Genomic DNA, 21,444 nt, shown 5'->3' on the forward strand with positions numbered 1-21,444 from the left:
ACTTACCTTTCTTATACCCCATTAGGTATTTTAAGCACAACAAAGTCTGAAGGTGGAATTGGGTACACTGGAACATTACCTTCAAAATGAACTCCTATGGCTTTTTGCATGTGGGGAATGATCTAGAGCAGTGTTTCTCAATCCTACTCCTGGAGCCCCCCTAACGTGCGGAGCAGGGGGGCCCCAGGAGCAGGATTGAGAATCAGTGATCTAGAGAGATGCAGGCTGTGTTCCAAGATGGCTGCCATAGGAATCTCTCATATGAGTTACATATGGATCCACTGTCACCGTAGAATGGCTTGATATGTTCGGTCTGGGGTTTTTGTGGGTGATGGATGCACCTGCCACACATAAAACAGTAACAGGTTTCACAGCATTGAAAAAATGTCAATATAAAGGTAGAGCATCTGCATTTCACATTGTCCAGAACTCTATTTCTGCCTTGTTGCTACCGTCTAACGCAAGGACCTTGACTTGACCTCCATAACGGACATCTTGTCTTCAAGTTTTGATTTCACACTTATTGTCCCTTTTAGGCTGAAAATGACAAAAGGCAATTTTGTGAAATGGTGCTCCACACCATTTGACAAATCCAATGATGAGCTCTGTGCAAGTTTGATCAAGTTTGTTATTGCTCTTATACCTACTTCCATAGTTCTGTTGTCCAAGAACATGGAAGATGAGGCTTCCCATCCCACAAAATTGAGCTGTCTTTTCCTCTTGGTAGGGTCCATTAGTGGCCTTTTGTTTAATAAACGTTGCTCTGTGTGAAATTAGGAAAGAGGTTTTTTACCACCATCTTCTGTGGACTCAAAGATCTAGTTCTGGGGAAGCAATTCTTTAAAACTGAGAAGAGATCAAATGGATTACAGTTCCATTTGTAAATGTATGAAATTGTACACTGGACAGCACCCCCCCCCAGAACAACTGTCAGTGTGGCCCAATTGGTTGTTTTTTATTCCCTCATTAACATATGTATTTGGCATGTAGCTGGTACATCACCCTTTTTAAAATGAACTTTGCATTTGCTGGAACTGAAAAATTAAGTGTCTTAATTCTCTCTTCATAACTCATATGTGTGATGCCTGGGTTGAGTCTTTTTCGAAAGTTTCTATGTTCTGTGTGTGGTGCCCAGATGTGCTTTTACAAAGGCATTGTATAGCAATAACATAACCTTTGATTTGTAATCAATATGTTTTTTGCTGTATGTCCCAGAATCCTGTTTGCCTTTTTCATGGCTTTTGGCATAATGTCCCAATCCAGACTTGCGTCAACTACTCCACTCAGAGCTTTTTCATATTGCACACACTGCCTTACATAGTTATTCCCCCCATGTAGAACTCAAAAGACCTCTTGACGACCTTTATTTCTTCTTTAACATTAGCATGCATTTTACAATATCCAAACTTATTACTCGTCTTTTTAAATATATTTGCAGAATCTCCTCTTCAGTATTAAATTCTTCCAAAAGGATTTATCTGTGGAGGCCACTTATTCAGTTTTTTCATTTTTATTTTTGAAATGAATTTATGATGCAGCCTAGGAATAATGAGTCTAGGCTTGAATTGCCTCTAGTAAGATTATATATTGCTTCAGAATAACAATGCAACCTATTTCAATGTTTTATTATGCCAGTTCATTATTTGCACCCCATGAACAAAGTTATTTGTTGAAGTTTCTTTAATGTATATTAAAAAACTTGTCCAGAGGTGGATTATGTCAATAATAGAAACATAATTCTGAATAATGAGTCAAAAAAGTAAAACTAAAGCTTTTGTGAACTGGGCACTGTTATGAAACGTCATAACTACTGGTACCATGCAGAAAATGGTATAGCATATGAATTACTTGGACAAGTTAGTCCTGTGTTTGATTATCTTGTATTTTAATGTCAGTCCAAATGAATGTTTATTATCTTTTAATGCAGTTAACAAGTTTAAACAGACGCAGCAAAAAAACATGCTGACAATGGACTTGATGCATACATTTTCTCATGGCATTGTAAATTACCTGGACATACAATTGACAAGCAATTATTTTTTACACTTCATGAAACCCAGTTTTGTACATGACAACTGTACATTATTATCAATTCATCAAGGTGAAAGTAAACCTCTAACAAACTAATGTGCAGCCAACACCTATTTTTTCCCACTATGAGTCACACAGTGATTGACAGTGAAGTGGCTGTTCACTGAAGGATAGACCCCACTGACATCATCTGAGCAACTGAGTCAGGTGCCTGTAAGTGCTGAGATGAGGAAACCTTCGTTCCACTATCCCCAGCGTAACAAAGCCAGTTACTTCCACCACTGTGGACCCCGCTGACCGAATCAATTATTTGTCACTGACCTTTTTCCCCAAGACATCACAAGATATCCCTTAAAATGATAACTATAATTAAACATCATTTAATTTCCCTCAATGTTAATGTGACAAGACAAAAAAAATAGTGATGGACTATCAGACACCCAATTTACCATGAAGCTTTTGTACGACAATTATAATCATTATGACAAAACAACACATAATTAACTCAGTGTTAAGTGAGTACAAAGGAAAAAGTGTTTTATAGTTAGCAGGCAAGCTATCCAAGGTTAGTTTAGTTTCACTGATTTGTATCAGTGGATTTCATAGTCAGCAGTATATTGAAAATCAATATACTCCCTTTCTCAAACAGTATATGAAGTATACTTTTTATAACAATTCACACTGACAACAATTCAGAACATTTTTGTTCTGAAAACAAAAGTAGAATTTATTACATTATTGTTATACTCAATATCCCCTCAATATTAATGAGTGATTACTTGTTAATGTAAAAAGTCAAGTGTTTATGAAGGAAGTATGCTGAGAGAGAGCTTACCTGCCAGTCGCTCCAGCAGCAGAGCTCCAGAGCTGAGTGCTGTCCCTCAGAGCAGACCAGCCTCAGGCCTCAGGGTGTCTTCCAGCAGGAGGCAGAGCCAGTGTGTGCCAGCAGGAGCCGCAGGGAAGAGGGGGGGAGAGACGCTGGATGCTAATGAATCTTTGCACATCTCAGCTACATGGCACGTTACACAAGTCCTCATCCTGGAAAATATATACTCATCTATAGTGTTGACAAGCCACAGAAGCATGCACTGACTGAGAACTACTGAACACTACTGTAGTGCCTTCACTGAATCCTCACTGCTGAAAAGAATACTTGATCCTCCAACAGTCACACACACCTGAGGCAGAGGCAGAAATATTAAGATGAGACAGAACCCCCTTCTCTCGAAGAATCGCTGGATTGAATGGTCGACTCTACTTTCTCCCTCACACCCATAATTCTCACACAGGTGTCACTGACAGGCCCACACTAGTGTGGAAGCGGCGCTCACGGAAACTGCATCAGGCTTTGGAACGAGATGAGACACGAGGTAAGAAGGCACACGAGGAGGAGATGACGAGAAACACACCCCGTCCTTTCAATCAAGAAAGCCACAATGGCACTAATAATAGACCCCCGCAAAAGACAGGGCTGGTTCGGGTTTCAGCATGTGCCAACAGTCAGGTATCCTTGAGTCAAGCCGGCAGGTCACCCTGCGTCGAAGTGTTGATCGGATGGAGGAGACTGGACAGCTGAGAATGGAACTGTTTTAAGTGTCTCTGAGGAGTGAAGAATGGAATGTCCAAATGCTGGGTTCTAATTAAGGACCTCTGTTGGTCCAGAAAAGGTTGAGCGGCTGAGGCAATTGCACATCTTAACAGCGCCTGCCCTCATTCAGTGGGAGGCCTCTCACTATGATGGTGTCGCAGTGACAGAAATCTTGCAGCTTTCTTGACCTCTGATGCAGACACTTTCTGCAATGCGACCTTTAGGCCTGTGTCTCGACACTCCTTAGCAGACTCACTTTCACTGCAAATTAACACCCACAACTTGCTGTGTAAAGGCAAACACATTACCAACACATTATCTGGTTTACTATTATTGAGACCCGTGATGGTTGTCAGCGAATCAGCAAATCGAGGACACTCGATTGTTAATCATTTTTTGTCAGTTCAGGATGAAATGATTCTTGTAAACATAATTCCAAACAAATGGATAAAATTGATGTCTATGTTTTTCTCTTATTTCACTGAGAAATGCCCTCAGTTCGATTTTTCAAACATGAAACAAAACATAGATTAATGTACATTACTTTATTAAAGAAAACAAACAACATAACCCGTTACTCACTAATTATTTAAATGTCTCCACGCAAAACACTGGTGCTGTGTGGTCTTCAATGCCAGAGCACACTCACTGTCCTTACCTACATTTATACATGTGTAAGCAAGCTCAAAATTATTCTTATAAGAGTATTTGAACAGTGTTAGTATAGATTTTTTTCTGTCCTATTGTTTTGATCATTATAAACCAGTCCTTCAGCAGTATAGCAGTATAAATGCACTGTAACTATTGACCTTTTCAGTTATCTATTGATAATTAATTAGGATTCATCATGTGTTAAAGCCCTGAGTGGGACTTTCGTGGGCTTAAGGGTTTCTGAACATTTCGTTTTTTTAAATGGCGTCACCCTGTGTATCCCATTAGTCAGTGATAGTAGAATTACATTCCTTTAAGGTGAACAGTGACAACATTATTTCCCAATAGTGAGTGCTGAATCGTTTACCTAAAGTGGCAATGCAAAAGAGATCCTGTATACATTTCAAAATGGTGAAGGGGCAGAAATCTATCTTTGACTTGTGGTCATTATTTATGTACATTCAGACCTTTACAGACAGATGGCTTGGTATAGCGATCCTTCCCAAATGCAATGACCGGAGCCTACATCTGGGAGTGCCTCTCAATCTGTCTGCCCCAATCAGTGACAGGCACTCAGCAGGAATTTCACAGGGTTATCTTTGTCTTCAAGGATATAGAGAAGGAAACAATGCTGTGTCATCAAGATGGGTCTGAGGGCAACGTTTTCACTGGGTGATAATGGACAGTGGGCTGACAGTGACCTTTGGCTTTGCCTTGGTTCACTATGGGGGACAGCTGCAGTCTTCCATAGCTATATTATCACCTCATCTTTTTAGTAAAGTCTGGTCAAAATACATGTTGTTTTGCAGTGTTCAACTTAAAAGCAGTTGTCTAGCAATTTTCTGTTCAAAAGAAGGTACTCTACAAAGTGTGAAGAACATGCATTTAATTTTATATTTTCAATTTTACATTTTAGACTGATGAAATGAAATATTCCAGACATAAAAACAAAAACAATTACTGATGTGTTAAGCAAACTTTTACTAATTGATTTTTTTTTGTTTGTTTCACTTATCCTTTGAACTGTAAGTTGACCCTTGATGAATTTGTTCTAGACAACATACTTCACAAGACTTAAATTTATATGAAAAGTATTATATACATGTACACACAGATTAGGTTTTCTTAGCAGAGACTCCTATGCAGAGTGACTTACACAATTTACACGTTACATGTTATCCATTTATAATACAGTATATTCAATTAGATAATTCAGATTAAGGATCTTGCCCAAGAATACAAGTAGCCTGGGATTTGAACCAGTAACCTTTGGATAATGAAACTGCTCCGTACCGCAGCACCGCACATAAAACAAGGTTCACAAAATTTAGCCAATGCTCAAGAGTAAAAATATTTTCCTTTTATATTTATCAGCTTTTTAACTAATACGCCCATTAAAGTGCAATTTTACTATGTTCAAAACATAAAAATATACAGGGTAAACATGCCCTTAGTTTCCTGAATATTATACTTTTCTACTGAGTTTTATTAATATGTGTTCAATGTTATATTGCTTTGTCTCGACACAAAACAACTCTTAAACTTTTGTGTTTTACTAAATAAATTAAAATTGATGACAAAATTGAATGGCCACTTACTGTATCTAAGCAGAACTGGTGAAAAATCTATTTGGAAATATTGTGCAAGTAATATGGTGTGACTGTATTTTTTTAATAAATGGCATGTTAGTCTTAAAAATTTCTACCTATGTCACCTTTCCGAGAGCACAATTTCACCTTTATGTAATATTCATACAAACACACAATCTGCTTTCCTCTGGTTATTCTGATCATCTTGCATGTATCTTACCTCATACATATATACATATATATAACCCTTACAAGTTAAAAGACAATATTTCCCACCAGTGAAAATCAGTGTTACATGGAAATTTGTCTCTGAAGCAAAGCCAAAATACAAAAATAACAACAGGACAAATACAAAAAATCAGGTGTACATGATTGAAATGACAGGGAGGACACACTTCTCCATTTTTCTTGATGAAACGTTATCACTTCCCATATCGAGACTGGCATTTCTGATTCTTCAGATGCCATCTCCACATAGGGAGGTGTTCCTGTCTTTATAAAAAGAGACCAGCCCCAGGGCACAGTTGTCTTCCTACATCAAGGTAAGTTGTTAGGGACACAGAGGGTGCACACACCTTTTCAGGAAGCAACATTTGGGAGAGTATTACAATTAAAATCTCTCAGTACACGTATATAGTTTTACCATTAGGCTAATTTAGGGACACAAAATACAAATAGCAGTGTTAATCATCATTTCTAGTTTGATTTTTCCATGGACAGTGCTGTCAACTGAATGAAGGTGTGTTAAACCTTCAGATTTATTGTCAATGTTTTTTTTTTTTTGTTTGCTCTGTGCCTTTGAAGGGTCAAGAGGGTCAAGCAATCAAGGTAATCGTCTCCACAGGGAACATTCAAATCAGGTGAGAGCTACAACTGCTTACAGTTACAGCAGACAGATGGCAGAATGCACTTTGTGTGTGTGTGTGTATGACAAAATAGAACAATACATATATATAAAACATGACTGAAAAAGTTTATTTTTCCTTCCCTTCCCTTTCCTTTCCATATCAAATTAAAAGAGCAGTGGTAGTACAAATTCAGTTTTATTGTCAGGGCACAGGCACGGACTCAAATGTAGACCAGGCGTATTCAGGTTCAAAGCGGCTTTATTCAAATCACAGGGCAAGCTCATGGTGGCAGTACAGACAGGGTCAAAAAATCAGGAAGCCAGTCTGAGGCAGAACAAACAGGGAGCGGGGATCAAAACAGTAACAGGCTGGGTCAAAACTGGGAAGGCAGGCAGATCAGGCAATCAAGGCATGACGGCAGGCAGGAACGAGGTAGCAAGACAGGCAAAAGTTGGTATGGGATCAGCAACACGAGTAACAAGGCAGGGACGTAACAGAGGAAACACTGAGACGAACTGGCAACAAGACAGAGACAAGCAGGGAATATAAAGGGCTGGGCCGACGAGTAGATGGGATGCAGGTGGGCAGGCTGGCAGGTGGAGACGATCAGGAAATCAGGTGGGCGGGGACAGGGCGGAGAGCGGGGCAGGGCCTGAACAAATGGAACTGTACACAAAAGCACATGGATGACACTGACAGACAGGGAGAAACACCAGAACAACAGCTAGGAGGCCAAAGTACTCAAACATATAGCCAATATAATCAACTTATTTTTTTTTTTTAAATGTGATTGATAGATTGTAAAATGGGGGACGCGGTGATGGAGGAGTTTGGGGTTGCAGCTCCATATCTGCGCAAGTCAGACAAGGAGCGACTGGAGGCCCAGACCCGGCCCTTTGACATGAAGAAGGAGTGCTTCATACCTGACCCTGAGGTCGAGTACGTTAAGGCTTCCATCACCAGCCGCGACGGGGACAAAGTTACCGCGGAAACAGAGCATGGGAAGGTATGAGGAAATCTAGGTTAGACTGTGAGACTACCGCATTCCCACTGGTCACCCTTGCAAATATGATACAGAGGATTGTGTGAGGAGACAGCAGATAGGCGTAGGATCAAATGCAAATTAGCATCTGGGTCTTTCTGGGCTCCTATGGCTTCTTTCAGGAACCTTTGGTAATAGGTAATTTCTTTTTGGTTTCTACTGTCCTCTTTGAACACATGCTAGGACCTGCAAAGGAGTACTTTCATTGCTGGCAGCTTGAGAAATTTGATTACTTTCTTATTGTGCATTAAATAATTTTCAGTTTGAAGGTACCCTGACTGTGTGTTCCTATTAAAATTTGATAGAGCTGTCCTGTGATTCATTATTTATTGGATCTAGGGGCAAACTTGTGCATCTATTGGGTTCAAAGCAAAGGAAATGGAATAATATTTGTTTTTGTGTGTCCGTACCACTGCTTTATTTCAGACTGTAACCGTGAAGGAGGGTGACGTCCACCCTCAGAACCCGCCAAAGTTTGATAAAATTGAAGACATGGCAATGTTCACCTTCCTGCACGAGCCCGCTGTGCTGTATAACCTCAAAGAGCGTTATGCAGCCTGGATGATCTATGTGAGTACAGCACTGCTCCTCTCTCCATTCACTTACACAGGAGCTGGAGGGAGGATCCATTATAAACTATGATTCTCTCTCCTTCAGACTTATTCAGGGCTCTTCTGCGTCACTGTCAACCCCTACAAGTGGCTGCCAGTGTACGATCCTGTTGTTGTCAATGCTTACAGAGGAAAGAAGAGGAGTGAAGCTCCTCCTCATATCTTCTCCATCTCTGACAACGCCTATCAGTACATGTTGTCAGGTGTGCACTTATCACCATCAGTGTCTATAACTGTATATTAGAAAATAGTTTGTAATTCCTCAAATAAACATATACTTTCTTTTTCAGACAGAGAAAATCAGTCTATCTTGATCACGTAAGTATCTAACTTCCTGTTTTATAAAAAGCTAGTTTGCTAAACATTTATTCTGAAAACTGAACATTGTTATGTACAGTTTTCTTTCCTTCCTGAACTATGTATTAACATTTGCAAATAGCTTCACTGGTTAGTTACATGTGTTTTCATTTTTGAGGGGAGAACATAGAGCGACCTGAATGATAGCATTCAAAGTGCACCACAGAGTAATGTTTAATTTATAACCATTTAAAGTGTCATGACTAATTTTAGAATTCCCTTTACAAATTTGAGAAGAATCCCAGAACGTATCATAAAGATCCCTCTAACAATGTGTTTCATTTGCATGCTTACTCACAGTGGAGAATCTGGTGCTGGGAAGACTGTGAACACCAAGAGAGTCATCCAGTACTTCGCCAGCATTGCAGCTGCATCTGGGAAGAAAGACGCAGCATCTGAAAAAAAGGTCAGGGCTCATCTGGTACAAAAATGATAGCTTTGTAAAAATGACCAGTACATTAATTGAAATTTGAGTATAATGTTAGTACTGATTCATATTATCTGCTTGTGTCCATTCCTTTACCATTTACCTATTATTCTAACAAAATTTCACATGTGTTCACACTCAGGGTACCCTGGAGGATCAAATCATCCAGGCTAACCCTGCTCTGGAGGCCTTTGGTAATGCCAAGACCATCAGGAATGACAACTCCTCAAGATTTGTGAGTGTCCTTCTGCTGCCACCGCAGATTAAACATTAACTACAAACGCTAATGTGATGGGATTGACTTACTTCATGTTTCCCTTTTCTATCAGGGCAAGTTCATTCGAATTCATTTTGCGGCCAGTGGGAAACTAGCTTCTGCTGATATTGAGACCTGTAAGTAAATACGTAATCATGCAAAAATAATTACCTTTTGAGACTTGTTTTTTACATGTTCATGAAAAATCCTGTAACCTTTGGTTGCAGACCTTCTGGAGAAGTCTCGTGTGACTTTCCAGCTCAAGGCTGAGAGAGACTATCACATCTTCTACCAGATCCTGTCTCAAAGAAAGCCAGAGTTGCTGGGTGACTTCTGATAACAGTTCTGCATTGAAAGTGTCTTCCAATTACAGCATTAGACAGGAAAACTGAGCTGTGTTTATTCTTCATTAGAAATGCTGCTCATCACCAACAACCCCTATGACTACGCCTTCATCTCCCAAGGAGAAACCACCGTAGCCTCTATCAATGATGCTGAAGAGCTGATGGCCACTGACGTGAGTTAAGAATAATGGTTCAACTTCAAGGGAGGTCAAAGGACCCCATCTTTATTCATGTTTATAAATGATCTTTAACTTCATGGATCCTCAGCCCCAGCCCAACTTCTATGTCTCTCTCCTGTAGGACGCCTTTGATGTGCTGGGCTTCACCCAGGAGGAGAAGAATGGCATTTACAAGCTGACTGGTGCCATCATGCACTATGGCAATATGAAGTTCAAACAGAAGCAGCGTGAGGAGCAGGCAGAAGCTGACGGCACTGAGGGTGAGTCTTAGGGCTGGAGCTTTGATCCATACTGAATGCAGGGTGTGCCATTCATTCATATACAGCTATCAAAGAAAACTTCTTGCATGGAATGTAGTTGGACACATTCCTTCATAGGCCTCCAATTTGCTCTTTTTACTGAAATTTCCATTAAATTTCCCAGATGCTGACAAGGTTGCTTATCTGATGGGCCTGAACTCTGCTGACCTCATCAAAGGTCTCTGTCACCCAAGGGTCAAAGTAGGAAACGAGTGGGTCACCAAGGGACAAAATGTCCAGCAGGTGAGATAAGCAGGCAGTAAATTCAGTTCAGTTTTAGGATTTAAATTTTGCTTAATTAGTATTTGATATGCGTTTCTATTTCTATTTCTTCTCAAGCCTTTCTGAAAGGTTTACTATCCATTTCTTTTCTTACAGGTGTACTACTCTATTGGTGCTCTGTCAAAGTCAGTGTACGAGAAGATGTTCCTCTGGATGGTGGTGAGAATCAACCAATCCCTGGACACCAAGCAGCCTCGCCAGTACTTCATTGGTGTACTGGACATCGCCGGCTTTGAGATCTTCGATGTACGTTTTTTGGACTGTTTATTGGTAGATTTTTGGATATTTGTTGTTTTTTGGCTATTTTATTGCAATTACCATGAGGTCATCAAAACACCTTTATCTATTTCAGTTCAACACCTTTGAGCAGCTGTGCATCAATTTCACCAACGAGAAATTGCAACAGTTTTTCAACCACCACATGTTTGTGCTGGAGCAGGAAGAGTACAAGAAAGAGGGAATTGATTGGGAGTTTATTGACTTTGGCATGGACTTGCAGGCTTGCATTGACCTCATTGAGAAGGTAGGTCAGAGACAAAAAATACATCATGGCTTTTGCGAAGAGAACACATTCTTAGACACTTCGACACTCAGTTGTTGATTTTTAAAATTGTCAGCAGGATAATAGGAGGAAGGATTCTAGTATAATGGTGTACATATTAAAAAACTGCTCAAGTGGCAAAGTCTGTCATCTATTTATGACAAGTTTGTATTTTCACGGAACCCCGTTTCCCTCCTCTGTAGCCCATGGGCATCATGTCCATCCTTGAAGAGGAGTGTATGTTCCCTAAGGCCAGTGATTCCACCTTCAAAGCCAAGCTGTATGACAACCATCTGGGCAAGTCCAATAATTTCCAGAAGCCCAGGATTGTCAAGGGCAAACCAGAGGCCCATTTTGCCCTGGTTCACTATGCTGGTACTGTGGACTACAACATCTGTAACTGGCTGGTCAAGAACAAGGACCCTCTGAATGAGACCGTTGTTGGGCTGTATCAGAAGTCCACTCTGAAGTTATTGTCAATGCTGTTTGCAAATTATGCTGGTGCTGAATCAGGTAATCAGTTGTCAGATTGAAATTTTATCTGTAGATTACTAATGATTTTAAAGTTAGAATGGGACAGGGGATCATCACCATTTGGAAATAGATGAACTTAATATCATCAGTTTTAAACACTTTTTTGTTTGGGGAGGTTATAGGGAGTTAACCATGTACTGATTTTTTAACAAACAGCAATGGAACAAGGTGGGGGAAAAGGAGGCAAGGGAGGAGGAAAGAAGAAAGGGTCTTCCTTCCAGACTGTGTCTGCTCTCCACAGGGTGAGTGCAACGGCAGAAGGAAGTAGCCTCTGATGTAATAGATGTAATACATACAGCATAGAGCAGAAGTATCTTATTCTAAATGTTCTACAACAATACTGGTAATCACTATTTCACTGAGAGAAAAAAGACTTTTACAATACTTATGCATAACCCTGATCTAATAGGAACAAAACATGATATAGCAGTAAAGTGGATATGCTGGAATTACTGCTTTAACGTTTCTTAAAATATTCTACTTCAGTCTTAATAGCACAAGAATACTTTTCAGAAATAAAGTCATGTATGCACAAAGTAATCCTCTGAAGTCAAATCCAACAAAAATAATTTTACACCAATGCTCTGCTTCACCACATTCAGTGGAACCTTTTTAAGTTCTGTGGAATCTCCCATCTCCCGAGTACAAGAGGAGGTAACACACAGAATCACTTTTCCTAAATAAGCTCAGAATAGTCTCGGTTTTGCCTGAGGAAATGGTAAAAATGCCCTTAGATGTCTCAGACCTTCAGAAAACATAACAGTCTTAACAGTGATATGTCTTATCAGTGTAATGTCTACTACAGGAGACTATACATAATATTTACTACCAGAGGGTGCATAATGCTGACTCTTGTGTTTCCTGGAGTAAAATTCTTTATTTGTGAACAATATAAGTTTTCTCTGTGTAATGCTATTAAGACTGAAGTGTAATATTATAACTATGATGCTGTGTATTAAATTAGTCTAATAGACAGTTGAATTTTGCAATGCTGTCGTTCCACAGGAGAATCTGAATAAGCTGATGACAAACTTGAGGTCCACTCACCCTCACTTTGTGCGCTGCATCATCCCCAATGAGACCAAGACTCCTGGGGCCATGGAGAATCCTCTGGTGATGCACCAGCTGCGCTGTAACGGTGTGCTGGAAGGCATCAGGATCTGTAGAAAGGGCTTCCCCAACAGGATCCTGTATGGAGACTTCAAACAGAGGTACAGCAGCTTTAATTCCTTTGTTACAGGCAATAACACTAATAAACTTTATTCAAATAGCTTTTAACTTGGCAATTTAGAAAATGTGAACTTTGACGATTTCATGTTCCCGTGACCACAGTGGCTAAACAACATTTACACTTCACATCAGATTTAATAAAAATAGGCCTACATATGAATTGACTCTCATAGAAGAGACGACAAATTGCTTTAAAAACAATCATTTACAAAATCGAACTTTTGTTCAAACTGTCTGTGTCCTAACACAGGGGAAGACATTAAAGGATCAAGGATTTAGGCAGTTCTTAAAAAATCATACACATTAAGATTTTCCTTTGTCCAGAAATACCCTGTTTCCTTTTTTTATGTTCTCTTTTGATCTCAATCACTTGCAGATACCGTATCCTGAACCCTGCTGCTATCCCAGAGGGACAGTTCATAGACAGCAAGAAAGGAGCAGAGAAACTGCTGGGGTCTCTGGACATCGACCACACTCAGTACAGATTTGGACACACTAAGGTAAGAGCTCAAATACATACTGTACATACATACATCAAGGACCTAGCCCTGTTTCATGGTCATCCTCTATTTCTAAAGGCACTGAGAGGTTTCGCTTAAATTTTAAACAATATGGTTTAACAAAATCCAAATTACTAGGATGAGAATGAATGTGACCCTCATGTTTTCTGGATTAAAAAACAGTAACATAGCATTATATACATTTTTACAAATGCTTTATCAGAAACCTTTGGGATATAAATAAATATTGAGGGAAATGTGTAAAAAGTGTCACTGTTTATGTCTACCAGGTGTTCTTCAAGGCTGGTCTGCTGGGTCAGCTGGAGGAGATGAGAGACGATCGTCTGGCTCTCATCCTGACTGGAATCCAGGCCAGAGCCCGCGGCATTCTTGCAAGAATTGAGTTCCAGAAAATTGTTGAGCGCAGGGATTCTTTGCTTGTGATCCAGTGGAACGTGCGTGCCTTCATGGGTGTGAAGAACTGGCCCTGGATGAAGCTGTTCTTTAAGATCAAGCCTCTGCTGAGGTCAGCTGAAGCTGAGAAGGAGATGGCCAACATGAAGGAGGAGTTTACCAAGCTAAAAGAAGCATTTGCCAAATCTGAGGCCCGCAAGAAGGAGCTAGAAGAGAAGATGGTCTCTCTTCTCCAAGAGAAGAATGACCTGCAGCTTCAAGTTCAGACTGTGAGTTTAGTTATTTCTCTTAAGACATTACGGTGCTTATAGGGTCTATTTCACAATTAATTTATCTCAAGTGACAAGTTATCAAGTTACAAGTTAACTCACGATTGATGACCGACATTTGTCGTTAATGCTGTCTTTCTGAATTTGTCTTCTTGACAGGAGCAAGATAATCTCTCAGACGCAGAGGAACGCTGTGAAGGGTTGATCAAGAACAAGATCCAGCTGGAGGCCAAAGTCAAAGAGCTGACAGAGCGGCTGGAGGATGAGGAGGAGATGAACGCAGAACTGACTGCCAAGAAGAGGAAGCTGGAGGATGAGTGTTCTGAGCTCAAGAAAGACATTGATGACCTGGAGCTCACTCTGGCCAAAGTAGAGAAGGAGAAGCATGCCACTGAGAATAAGGTCAGTGTTATCTGGATTCAGTTCTTTAATACTCATAGTCACTGGGTGTGTGCAACAGCCGACCATTCCCTGTGTTTATAGGTGAAGAATCTGACTGAGGAAATGGCAGCTCAGGACGAAATCATTGCCAAGCTGACCAAGGAGAAGAAGGCTCTACAGGAGGCTCACCAGCAAACCCTGGATGATCTTCAGAGTGAGGAAGACAAAGTCAACACTCTGACCAAGGCCAAGACCAAGCTGGAGCAACAAGTGGATGATGTAAGTAGTACATATATAAATATTATGAAGCAGCTACAGGGTAGAGGGATTATTACTTTACATGATTTTACATAGTAATCTGTTGAACAGGAAAATTTAATTAACAAAAAAATCAAAAATCTTATTCCTAGCTTGAAGGGTCTTTGGAACAAGAGAAGAAGATTCGAATGGATCTTGAGAGGGTAAAGAGGAAGCTGGAAGGAGACCTTAAGTTGACCCAGGAGAATGTTATGGACCTGGAGAATGACAAGCAGCAGCTCGAAGAGAAGCTGAAGAAGTAAGATCCCAACAGCAAACTGTATGCTGTATATACATAGTCAGTGTAATGATCTGCTGAACATACTACTTCTCTTTCGTAGGAAAGACTTTGAGATTAGCCAGCTAAACAGCAAAATTGAAGATGAACAGGCAATGGGTGCTCAACTCCAGAAGAAACTGAAGGAGTTGCAGGTAAGTTCATACAAGTGTTGAACTGAAGCAAGACAACACCACTGTTGAAATATCTGAATGGAGGAATATAACGGAGAATTTTGCTTAAAAAACAATGATTCCTTTTCTCATGACATTCAGCTAAAATACATTTCATCAAATACTGACATAAGCATTAAAATACATACATAAGCTTTCAAAATCAGCCTCCATACTTCCTCATATTAATTTTGTATGTATATGTAGCTGAGAAGAACAATTCTTTGACACTGCACTCCCCATTGTGTGGGTTGTCTGTGAAATATGTGCTATGTGTAATAAATTCAGTTTGACAGCAAAAAAATTTATTGGACTTTCAAATAATTCTTCCATTGAATACTTTTAACTTCTTTATTCTCTCAACTTGCAAGATACTGTGATATAGACGTGTAAATACAATTTGCATATTTCAGATTGAATGGTATTGGACTGATACGAGCCTTTCGCTTTATGTTTGTCTCCATGCTAGGCCCGCATTGAGGAGCTGGAGGAGGAGCTAGAGGCTGAGAGAGCTGCCCGTGCTAAGGTGGAGAAACAGAGGGCAGACTTGGCCAGAGAGCTGGAGGAGATTAGTGAGAGGCTGGAGGAGGCAGGTGGGGCCACTGCCGCTCAGATCGAGATGAACAAGAAGAGGGAGGCCGAGTTCCAGAAATTACGCAGAGACCTGGAGGAGGCTACACTGCAACACGAGGCCACAGCGGCCACACTGAGAAAGAAACAAGCTGACAGTGTGGCTGACCTCGGGGAGCAGATCGACAATCTGCAGAGAGTGAAGCAGAAACTGGAGAAGGAGAAGAGTGAGCTCAGATTGGAGCTGGACGATGTGGTCTCCAACATGGAGCAAACTGCCAAGTCCAAGGTAAGCTAAGGGTTCAGCGCCAGTCAAGAACATTCAGATATGGCCTTCTAGTTATGTTGCGCTGCCAGTCACAATAATAGATTTTAAGCCTCTCCAAGTTCATAGTTCCCAGTCGTTGGTTCCATTCATATTTTTGTACAAGTGTATGAATAAAGTGTTTTATTGTATGCATGTGAAATTTAAATCTCTTTTGCAGGCTAATTTAGAAAAGTTGTGCCGAACTCTGGAGGACCAGATGAGTGAATACAGGGCAAAGGCGGAGGAAGGCCAGCGTACCATCAATGACTTTACCATGCAGAAAGCTAAGCTTCAGACCGAAAATGGTACGTGTTTCTGTGTCAACTTGGCTAAGAAACCAGAGACAATGATTCTTGAATTAATCATACTTAAACTACTTAAACTTCTGGGCCGTTCTAGGTGAACTTGCAAGGCTTCTGGAAGAGAAGGACTCCCTGGTCTCCCAGCTCACCAGAGGAAAGCAATCCTACACCCAGCAAGTTGAGGACCTCAAAAGACAACTTGAGGAGGAAGTCAAGGTGATTTATCCACAGTGTAAAAGCCTTGAACAAGTTGAACATGTGAGTTACAGCATTGCTGTGCTACAATGATTTCTTGCATGTTCTGTCTGTCTCCTTCAGGCAAAGAATGCTCTGGCCCATGCAGTGCAGTCTGCCCGCCATGACTCAGACCTGCTGAGGGAGCAGTATGAGGAGGAGCAGGAGGCCAAGGCTGAGCTCCAGCGCAGTCTCTCCAAGGCCAACTCTGAAGTGGCTCAGTGGAGGACCAAATATGAGACTGATGCCATCCAGAGGACTGAGGAACTGGAGGATGCAAAGTAAGGGATTACTATGCAAAAGCAGTCATATTATTTATCTATTCTTTCTACTGCAAAGAATGTGAACTTTGTATTTTTCAAATACGTGAGTTTACTTTGCTTTATACTTGACCTTGGAGCTACTAGTGTGGCAAGCTAGTATGCCATTCTGGTGCAGTTCTCCCCAAGCACACTGATAGGCTTTGGGTCTCCCTCTATCTAATTCAGGAAGAAACTGGCTCAGCGTCTGCAGGATGCAGAAGAGGCTGTGGAAGCTGTGAATGCTAAATGCTCCTCCCTGGAGAAGACCAAACACAGGCTGCAGAATGAGATCGAAGATCTCATGGTGGATGTGGAGAGATCCAACGCAGCTGCTGCCGCTCTGGACAAGAAGCAAAGAAACTTTGACAAGGTCAGAGAAGGTGGAGAAATGGGAGCTTTTACAATTTTGTGAAATGAATTTAGAAATATAACAAATGAAAGTAAACTAATTTTATTATTATTATCCTACCAGGTCCTGGCTGAGTGGAAGCAGAAGTATGAGGAGTCACAGAGTGAACTGGAGAGTTCCCAGAAGGAGGCCAGGTCTCTGAGCACTGAACTCTTCAAGCTGAAGAACTCTTATGAGGAATCTTTAGATCACCTGGAGACAATGAAGAGAGAAAACAAGAATCTGCAAGGTCTAATATATATTTTAAATTCTGTTATTCTGTTATCTTAACAAATGTGTAATGACATGATAAAATGATAATTTAACAGCAGAAGTTCTGAGATTCTAACAACAATATTTTCTCAGAGGAAATTTCTGATCTCACCGAGCAACTTGGTGAGGGAGGAAAGAGCATCCATGAGCTGGAGAAGATCCGTAAACAGCTGGAACAGGAAAAAGCAGAGATCCAGGCAGCCCTGGAGGAAGCTGAGGTGAGAGAATAATGCAGTATTCTAATGAAAAGTGTATACAATTTGGCTGTATTCAGCACATAAGTAAGTATAATAAGTTAAAGTAACCAATTCCAATAGGCCTCTCTAGAGCATGAGGAGGGTAAGATCCTGAGAGCCCAGCTGGAGTTTAACCAGGTGAAAGCTGATATTGAGCGCAAGCTTGCTGAGAAGGATGAGGAGATGGAGCAGGCCAAGAGGAACCAACAGAGAGTGGTAGATACTCTGCAGAGCTCTCTGGAGGCAGAGACCCGTAGTAGGAATGAAGCCCTCAGGCTGAAGAAGAAGATGGAGGGAGACCTCAATGAGATGGAGATTCAGCTGAGCCAGGCCAACAGGCAGGCTGCTGAGGCCCAGAAGCAGCTGAAGGCCATCCATGCACACCTGAAGGTAAATCAACAGTGATGTCAAAGAAATACTTGTCAAATCAAAGTGGTGTTCTTTGTAGAAGTGATTTGAATGATACAGATTTTTTATGTTTTTTTGTTAATTACTTCCAGGATGCTCAACTGCAGTTGGACGACTCTCTCCGTGCCAGTGACGACCTGAAGGAGAACATTGCCATTGTAGAGAGACGCAACAATCTGCTGCAGGCAGAGCTGGAGGAGCTGAGGGCCATGGTGGAGCAAACAGAAAGAGGCCGCAAGCTGGCTGAGCAGGAGCTGCTGGATGTCAGTGAGAGGGTGCAGCTGCTGCACTCACAGGTAGTGAAATGACCACTTTTTCCCTGGTCCCATTGATAAGATGAGAGCCTTTTCTGGAGATCATTCTGTGAAATATCTCTGTCTCTGTGTAGAACACCAGCCTGTTAAACCAGAAGAAGAAGCTGGAGGGTGACACAGCCCAGCTTCAGACTGAGGTGGAGGAGGCTGTACAGGAGTGCAGAAATGCTGAGGAAAAGGCCAAGAAGGCCATCACTGATGCTGCCATGATGGCAGAGGAGCTGAAGAAGGAGCAGGACACTAGTGCTCACCTGGAGCGCATGAAGAAGAACATGGAGCAGACCATCAAGGACCTGCAGCACCGCCTGGATGAAGCTGAGCAAATCGCCATGAAGGGGGGCAAGAAGCAGGTGCAGAAGCTGGAGGCCAGGGTGAGTGTCTTCAATGCTGAATCTCAACTGTCTTATATGTTTCACATAGGTTTTTGTGAATAATTGCATTGCATGTGTCAAAAATACTAAGTGCCAAGATCCTTTTATTGGAATTAATGCAATCCCATCCAGCATCTCATTATATACATCAGCAATGTTTTTCAACAATGTACCAGCACATCATACTGAGGATGCACAATATTGACTGACAAATGTTTATATAGGCAACTTTTTTTTACAATTCATTGGCAGGTGAGGGAACTGGAAAATGAAGTGGAGGCAGAACAGAAGAAGAGCAGCGATTCTGTGAAGGGAATCCGTAAATATGAGAGACGTATCAAGGAGCTCACCTACCAGGTTACTTCAGACTTCCCTCTATATTCTCTTTAATATCAAGCACATGCAAGCACATGCAGTATAATCTCTCTAGTCTGGTCATAAAAATGTACGGCGTTATGTGTTGGCAGACTGAGGAGGACCGCAAGAATTTAGCCCGTCTGCAGGACCTGGTGGACAAGCTGCAGCTGAAAGTGAAGTCCTACAAGAGAACTGCAGAGGAGGCTGTGAGTATTGGCCTGTACTTATTACACTGAGGTAGACTTAGCTGGATATACTATCCCCTACAGCACAGAGCTGTGCTTCTCAGGTCAGGCCTTAATGATGTGCTGTGTTTGTGTGACACAGGAGGAACAGGCCAACAGTAACCTGACCAAGTTCCGCAAGCTGCAGCATGAACTGGACGAGGCGGAGGAGAGAGCCGACATCGCCGAGTCACAGGTCAACAAGCTGCGAGCCAAGAGCCGTGACGTGGGATCCAAGGTCAGTGACATTCTTATTTTGCATTTCTTTTTAATTTTAGTGCTATAACTAAATGTGTTAAGACATTCCTAATTCTTCTTTTATTAAGATTTCAATAATGTTTTTTTTTTTTTTTTTTCGTGGCTCCCTTACCACTAATTAAAACAAAGTGCTTTGCTGGCACAATGAAGAAGCTGTTCTTTAGGTCATTTCATGACAAAGAGAAAATTAAATCACACCAGTGATAGAAATCATTGTTTTGTTTTGGACAGGCATATTGTAACATAATTTGTGAATTGACCTCATGAAGCCTATTCATTGTGTACAGCTCTTTGTTTTAATCAATCATTTTAATAGCATGTCTTGATAAAAAATGTATAAGTTAACAATAATTTGTCTGTAAATTAGTTTGTGTATTACTTGCAAAGTTGGCAACACCATTGCAGTTTAATAGAAATTGCCTACAATGATCTTGGCTATACCAGGATTTATCTTCAACACTGTGCCTTGTACTAAATGACTGGAAATACAGTAAATAAGCAGAATTAATACTGATAACAAAAGGAGTCAGGATGGTCTGGGGCTAATTTTTTTTAGTGTAATTCACCATCATGATTTTCCACTTTTTTATTTCTTTGGGCGTTGATAATACTTCTTAAATGCTCATTTGGCTACAGTGAATAGTGTCTTTCATAGTCTCAGCAATCTGTAATCTAAACCATTTTTATATTTATTTATTTCTTTTTCATTTTTACTGCAGTGACTTGTCTGTCTTTTATAAAAACATCACAAACACTTCAGAATCAGCTGTGGTGGTCTATAACTGGCTTAATCATACAGGTTAAAATAAAGACTAAAGATTAAAATAAGACTTTCATCCCCTGCATTATGATTTGACAATGTGTAACAGTTCAGTCTATATCTGTTCTTGCACACTCACCAAATCTTTGGCTGTCTCCCCCTTTCTGTTTTCCTTGTTTCTCATCGCAGAAAGGCCATGATGAAGAGTGAAGCTCTCAGATGGAACTTTCTGAAAAAAATCTCTGTGCTGTGTCTTAGTTTCCTCTTTTCTTCTTCCTGTAGTCCTATAGAATAAAGTTCATTTGCAAACGAACACGTTTCTCTGCATCCTCAATTATGTAAGGGGCATGGTCCTGCCAGCTACCTCATAAAGTATGTATGATTTGCTTCTGTCAAGTGTCAGTGTGGTAATATTTCACACTTGAGTGGACCTCTTGCTTTCCATGACAGTTTGAACAGATGTGACCTCATGTAAAGTGAAGCTTGACCCTGGCCACCACATTCCTAGACAGACATTCCTCCTTCATTGTTGACCCCACCAAAGAGCCTACAAGCACTCCAGTACATGACAGGAATAAATCATTACCTGAGGGGAATAGCAGTTAACAAATTACTTACTAAATCTAAGTTGTTTTTTTTTTTACTTGGTTGTCATCTAATTTTGTTCATTCCATTTTTCCTACACTCTCTTGTTCTAACAAGCAAGGCTGGTTAAAAATGAGACATTTTATTCGCCTTTTTCAACCCTGTTTGAAATTGGCAGTTGTACATTTGTTTTGTCTCACCAAGACCACCTTTCCACTTGCATTCTGCCAACATATACGTGATAAGTGCAGCACAATGAAATGGGCTCCAGCTGACGGATGGGTTCTAACTTACTGATATCACCTTAGCAACCAGTAGGCACCTGACAAATCGCAGACTGCCTGAGTGCCCTGAGGCGAGGAAACCCTTGGCAACTTACCCATCCCTCTCCCCAAGGAATGAAACCAATTTGTTCTTCCACTGTGGGTCACTGAA

The 21,444-nt window shown here is 40.9% G+C and overlaps 1 protein-coding gene across 1 annotated transcript; it reads left to right on the forward strand.

The window, feature by feature from the left end:
• Positions 1 to 6,660: 6,660 nt before the first annotated feature.
• On the forward strand, positions 6,661 to 19,692 carry LOC118771581 (myosin-7-like). The gene is made up of 36 exons (XM_036519587.1): positions 6,661 to 6,719; positions 7,505 to 7,713; positions 8,176 to 8,319; positions 8,407 to 8,563; positions 8,651 to 8,678; positions 9,018 to 9,123; positions 9,287 to 9,379; positions 9,474 to 9,537; positions 9,628 to 9,726; positions 9,814 to 9,917; positions 10,045 to 10,183; positions 10,347 to 10,465; positions 10,601 to 10,750; positions 10,857 to 11,027; positions 11,249 to 11,558; positions 11,736 to 11,821; positions 12,585 to 12,790; positions 13,186 to 13,309; positions 13,600 to 13,992; positions 14,152 to 14,394; positions 14,476 to 14,652; positions 14,784 to 14,929; positions 15,012 to 15,102; positions 15,590 to 15,979; positions 16,176 to 16,302; positions 16,397 to 16,515; positions 16,618 to 16,814; positions 17,022 to 17,205; positions 17,308 to 17,473; positions 17,590 to 17,714; positions 17,814 to 18,122; positions 18,233 to 18,436; positions 18,529 to 18,825; positions 19,078 to 19,182; positions 19,293 to 19,388; positions 19,510 to 19,692. Exons 2-36 carry the CDS (start codon positions 7,513 to 7,515, stop codon positions 19,690 to 19,692), a joined length of 5,853 nt encoding a protein of 1,950 aa, XP_036375480.1. The 5' UTR covers positions 6,661 to 6,719; positions 7,505 to 7,512.
• Positions 19,693 to 21,444: the final 1,752 nt, after the last annotated feature.

This window comes from Megalops cyprinoides, chromosome 24 (genome assembly GCF_013368585.1).
Source record: "Megalops cyprinoides isolate fMegCyp1 chromosome 24, fMegCyp1.pri, whole genome shotgun sequence".
In the NCBI taxonomy this organism is placed as follows: domain Eukaryota; kingdom Metazoa; phylum Chordata; class Actinopteri; order Elopiformes; family Megalopidae; genus Megalops; species Megalops cyprinoides.

Bases quoted from the DNA above. Each gene is read 5' to 3' on its own strand.
- LOC118771581 (XM_036519587.1), top strand. From the start codon at position 7,513: ATGGGGGACGCGGTGATGGAGGAGTTTGGGGTTGCAGCTCCATATCTG. The intron at 10,184-10,346 runs GTGAGTCTTAGG...TAAATTTCCCAG, and splicing joins AGAAGCTGACGGCACTGAGG to ATGCTGACAAGGTTGCTTAT. The intron at 19,389-19,509 runs GTGAGTATTGGC...TGTGTGACACAG, and splicing joins AGAGAACTGCAGAGGAGGCT to GAGGAACAGGCCAACAGTAA.